This window comes from Ziziphus jujuba, chromosome 10 (genome assembly GCF_031755915.1).
Source record: "Ziziphus jujuba cultivar Dongzao chromosome 10, ASM3175591v1".
Taxonomy (NCBI): Eukaryota; Viridiplantae; Streptophyta; class Magnoliopsida; order Rosales; family Rhamnaceae; genus Ziziphus; species Ziziphus jujuba.
This window is the reverse complement of record NC_083388.1, coordinates 9,069,554-9,074,653: the sequence shown is the minus strand read 5'-3', so window position 1 is coordinate 9,074,653 and position 5,100 is coordinate 9,069,554. Positions and strand designations below refer to the sequence as shown.

The window sequence follows — 5,100 nt, the reverse complement described above, 5'->3', positions numbered from 1 at the left end:
AATTTAAAGAAAAAATCAAAAGTAAAAAAAAAAAAAAAAAAAAACTAAACACGTTAATAAATAATATATATACAAATATCTATATATAGGAAATTCTGTGGTGAGGACGGTTCGCATGAGGACCGCAATATTAGTGACAGTTTTTTATAGTATTAATGACGGTTTTTTAGAAAATCGTCACCAATACTATGAAAAACCGTCATCAATACTGTAGTCCGCATGAGGACCGTCCGCACCATACACGGACTGTATATATATATAAATATAAATATAGTTTTTCAGTTTTTCAAAATGTGAGTACCCTTTTAACATATTTATAATATAACCTTGCCCAAGATTTTAAATATCAAAATTTTACTCGAAATTTTTTTTTTTTAAAGGTTAAAAGGAAACTTGAGTTTCAAATAGAAACGGATAAAATTTTCATAATATCTATTGCAATTTTCAAAATTTCTTTAAAATTTCAATGAAAATTTCTGTCAAAATATCAACATCAAATTCTTAACAATTTGGTTTAAAAAATCTATAATATCCATTAAAATTTTGAAAATTTTCATATGAATTTCTGAAATTTCTATAGAAATTTTGGAAATATCTATGAATTGTTTTTTAAATTTCATAAAAAAATTCAAAAATATTATTGATGTTTAGTAAATTATTTTATCAAATTAAATTTAGTGATTTTTTTTTAACCTTTTGATTGTCTTTTAAGTATTTAATGATATAGATAAAATGAAGTTAATTAAATTTAATAACCTTTATAGGTTCTATTCATTGATAAATTATATATATATATATATATATATACACTTGCTATACATTTTGTATAAGATGGATGCATTAGAATCTCACAATTACAAGTTAATAATTTATTATATAAAAATAAAAAATAATAATATAAAATAATAATATGGAAAAACAATGTTATGTAGGATTGATATTGATAGCATTTAAATTAATAACATTAAACAAATAAAAATAAAAATGATAAAATATATTATACTAAAAATAAAAAATAATTATATTTAATGCAAGATCCTTATGGTTGATATATTAATAATTACATGAAAAATTATTAAGCAGATAAATATTTTAATAATTACTTTTAAGTTCTATGAATATTGAAATGATATTTATAAAATATAATGTAATTATAATAATTATTTTATTTTAATTAATAAATAATTTAATCAAATATATAATTTTTTGAATATTTTTATTAATAACAATTTATTTATGATCGTTATCGTTTATTATAAATTAAATTAATTAAAAAAATAATATTTATTTAATATTTTTATAATTTTTATAATCAATTTGATAATTAATTGATTAAATAAATTAATATTAAAATTTCAACAAAATTTTTTATTTTTTTAAATAAATTTGATAATATTTTATAAATTTTTATCAATATTCAATATTTTTATAGTATTTTTATCAAAATTTTTATATTTTAAATTATTAACATTTTCATTAATATTAAAATTTTCAATCTTGACTTTCTGACCTTCCCAATATGAAAGGAACCTGAACCTAAATCCAAATGAGAATCTGTAATACGCAAGGTCACATCATCATTATTTATCATGGTCGTCGTCGTCATCATCTAGTCGATGTTGATATGTTAATGAGTGGAAAGCTTCCAGACACGTGCGAGCCGGCGTTGAAAAATGTGGAAAGTACGTTTGAGCATTATGAAAGCACTTACCAATTAGGAGTTGTTTATATATATATATATAAATAGATAATAAATTGTTGGTCAAAATAACCAGACGACTTTTCATGGCCGTATATGGAACTTATGCATATATTATTAAATATATTGAACAGTGTGGTTTTAAGCTTCTTTCAACATATTCTTATGGAAAATTTTTTAGAATCAAATAAGGTTTTTAATTTCAACACGCTGATATCAGCAACAAGGGATTTGCTTATATATCAAGTTAAACTCTATAAATTGTTGTGTATGACTGAAAATGAAATTCTCGTAGCAGTAGACTTCTATGGCGGCAATTTTTTTCCTATAAAAAGAAAAAGAAGCTGGCAAAGCTCCAACCGGTCATCAGTGCAGGTTCTGTATTCTGCGTTCCTTTCCTTCATTTCTTTTTCTTCACTTGAAACGCTACGTACGTGTGTGAAGGTGCAATTGTTTAGCATGTACGTATGAAATTCTCCATCTTCAATATTACTTGGTTCATATCTGGATCTTAAATTAATTAAGATTCTTAATCTTATAGTTTTTTTTGCTTTCTGGTTTGATATCTGAATCTTAAATTAATTAAGATCCTCAATCTTATAGTTTAACCTTGCTTTCTGCTCAAGTTTTGGATGTTTTTTGATTTCCTATAAATTTAACTAGTAGATACCTAATCATAATATCATTTAAGAGTTTTATAATTTTATTCAAAAGAGCTTACCACTTCTAAAGTTTGTTTTTACCATATTATATATATATATATATATAGAAATTTTGAGACAAAACAGAAATTTTATTTTCAATATGATAATAAATTGGTAGAATTTGATTAAGATATTTGATATAGTGTGATTCGGTGTAATTAATTACTAGATATAAAAAAAACATATTTATATATATATATATATATATATATATATATTTTTTTTTTCCTTCTGTGTTTTGTTTTAAATCTGAAATCAAATAAATTGTCACTAAATTTCAGAAAATCCAAAACTATATATATATATATATATTTTTTTTTTTTGATGTGTTTGTAATACCTGAATTAATCTTGAATTTCTTATGTTTGAAGTTGAATATTTCATATGCATGTAGCTGGGTGTAACTTCACATGAATATCGAAAAGACCAACAACCGTAGAGAAGAAGAAATCATTTTGAACTCCATAAGCCAGATTCTTCTGGAAGAAGACCTGGAAGATGTCACCACCACCGACAAGTTTCCAAATGCGACACTTGAAGCTGCTGAAAAATCCTTCTATGATGTTCTTTCTCAGAAATTTTGTTCATCATCAACCTCCATTATCCCTCCGCTTATTATTAATTCTTTCAACAGCCAATCAGATGATCATCAATATTACACTACCATCTATTCCAATGATGCCATAGTCAGTAATCTTCATCATATTTCATCTTATAATAATAACATTCCAGCTTTGCCTAATTTCTACTCCACTGGTTCACAGTCAACTTCCTGCTCTTTGAGTACTAATAATGGCGATTCCATTAATCGTCGGCCGCTAAATATGTATCATCCTTTCAGTAAAACTCCACTCACAGGTTTCATTGAGAAGAATGACAATTTGATTCCTCTTCACTTCAATGAAACTTTGTCTACAGTTTCTTCTCATCATCTGTATGGTAAAATGAGGAAAAGGAAAAATCACCACCACCCACCCACTGAGATTCACGAGACAGAAAGAGAGAGGAATAATAATTATAAGCATAGAGCACTTTATCCTGAAGATCAGTCAGACGAATGCATAGACTTGCTTGACAAGGTATTGTTTTCTAATGGTGAAGATACTTATAGCTCTGTAGAAACATCCACTAATCATCATCAAATAAGCTGCAGACAGACAAAAGGGTGTATTATTGGTGGATCACTCCGGAGGAAGAAAAAGACAAACATTGAAGATTTGGTAGATTTGAGAGCTCTCCTCACGAACTGCGCAGAAGCCGTGGCGGTGAACAAGAGAGAAAGTGCACATCAACTACTAACTCAGATCAGGCAACACTCTTCTTGCTTTGGCAATTCCTCACAGAGATTAGCTCACTCATTTGCTAATGCTCTCGATGCACGGTTATCAGGTACAGGGAACGAAGTTTACAGAGCTCTAAATGCCAAAAACTTTTCCGTCGTCGATAAGCTAAAAGCAACCAGATTATTTCTCTCGGCATGCCCTTTAATCAAAACCTCAAATTTCCTAGTAAACCAGAAAGTACTAGAGTTAGCTGAGAAAGCAAACACAATCCACGTGATCGATTTCGGCATTGGTCACGGTTTTCAATGGCCGAGTCTTATCCAACGCCTTTCGAGAAGACCGCGAGGACCGCCTCTTCTTCGAATTACAGGAATAGACGATCCCTTGCCTGGTTTGCGGCCGGAAGCACGATTAGAAGTAACAGGCACACGGTTAGCAAAATACTGTAAGAGATTCAATGTCCCTTTCGTGTATAATTGCATTGCAGCGAGATGGGAAACAATCTCATATGAAAACCTTAACATTAATCACAGAGATGTTGAGGTGACCATCGTTAACTGCTTATTCCGATTTCGACATCTGCTCGATGAGACCGTGAGTTGGGATAATCCGAGAGATTGTGTTTTGAAGTTAATAAGGAGGATAAACCCTCACATTTTTGTTCATGGTGTTGTCAATGCAAGCTATGACGCTCCATTCTTCATGTCAAGGTTCAAGGAGGCACTCCACCATTTCTCGGCGGTGTTCGATATGTTGGAGGCGACTTCGGGGAGCCAAGAAGGAGATGAGAAGGATAGGATAATGCTTGAGCAGGAGGTGTATGGGAAGCACATATTGAACGTGATAGCCTGTGAAGGATTTGAGAGGATTGAGAGGCCGGAGATGTATAAGCAGTGGCAGTTTAGGCATCAAAGAGTTGGGCTTAGGCAGATTCCATTGAACAGAGAGGTGATGAAGAAAGTGAAAGAACAAGTGAAGTCAAGTTACCATAAGGATTTCGTGGTGGATGAAGATGGTGAGTGGATGTTACAGGGATGGAAAGGAAGAATCCTCTATGCCCTTTCTTGTTGGAAACCTGCCTAGCTTGGAATTGGAGTTAATTAAGAAATAAATAAATAAAATATATATATATATATATATAGATATACATATCCAGTTCTGATTTAATAGCATATAATATAAACCGGTGAGAATATATGTATATATATATATATATCATCATTTCTTCATTTTTCTTTTCCCTTCATTTTTTTTTTTTCAGTTTGTGATATTCTATTAATTAATTTGCTATGATGAGTATAACTTATGCTACATACTTAACATCTGATTACATATTATTTAAGAAATATTTCTACTCTGTCGCATGCAATCAAAAATATATACTAAAAAAAAATTATTTGTAACTGTATGGTAG

The 5,100-nt window shown here is 29.4% G+C and overlaps 1 protein-coding gene across 1 annotated transcript; it reads left to right on the top strand.

The window, feature by feature from the left end:
* Window positions 1–2,015: 2,015 nt before the first annotated feature.
* On the top strand, window positions 2,016–4,867 carry LOC107410972 (scarecrow-like protein 14). The gene is made up of 2 exons (XM_016018473.4): window positions 2,016–2,160; window positions 2,798–4,867. Exon 2 carries the CDS (start codon window positions 2,814–2,816, stop codon window positions 4,767–4,769), a length of 1,956 nt encoding a protein of 651 aa, XP_015873959.3. The 5' UTR covers window positions 2,016–2,160; window positions 2,798–2,813; the 3' UTR covers window positions 4,770–4,867.
* Window positions 4,868–5,100: the final 233 nt, after the last annotated feature.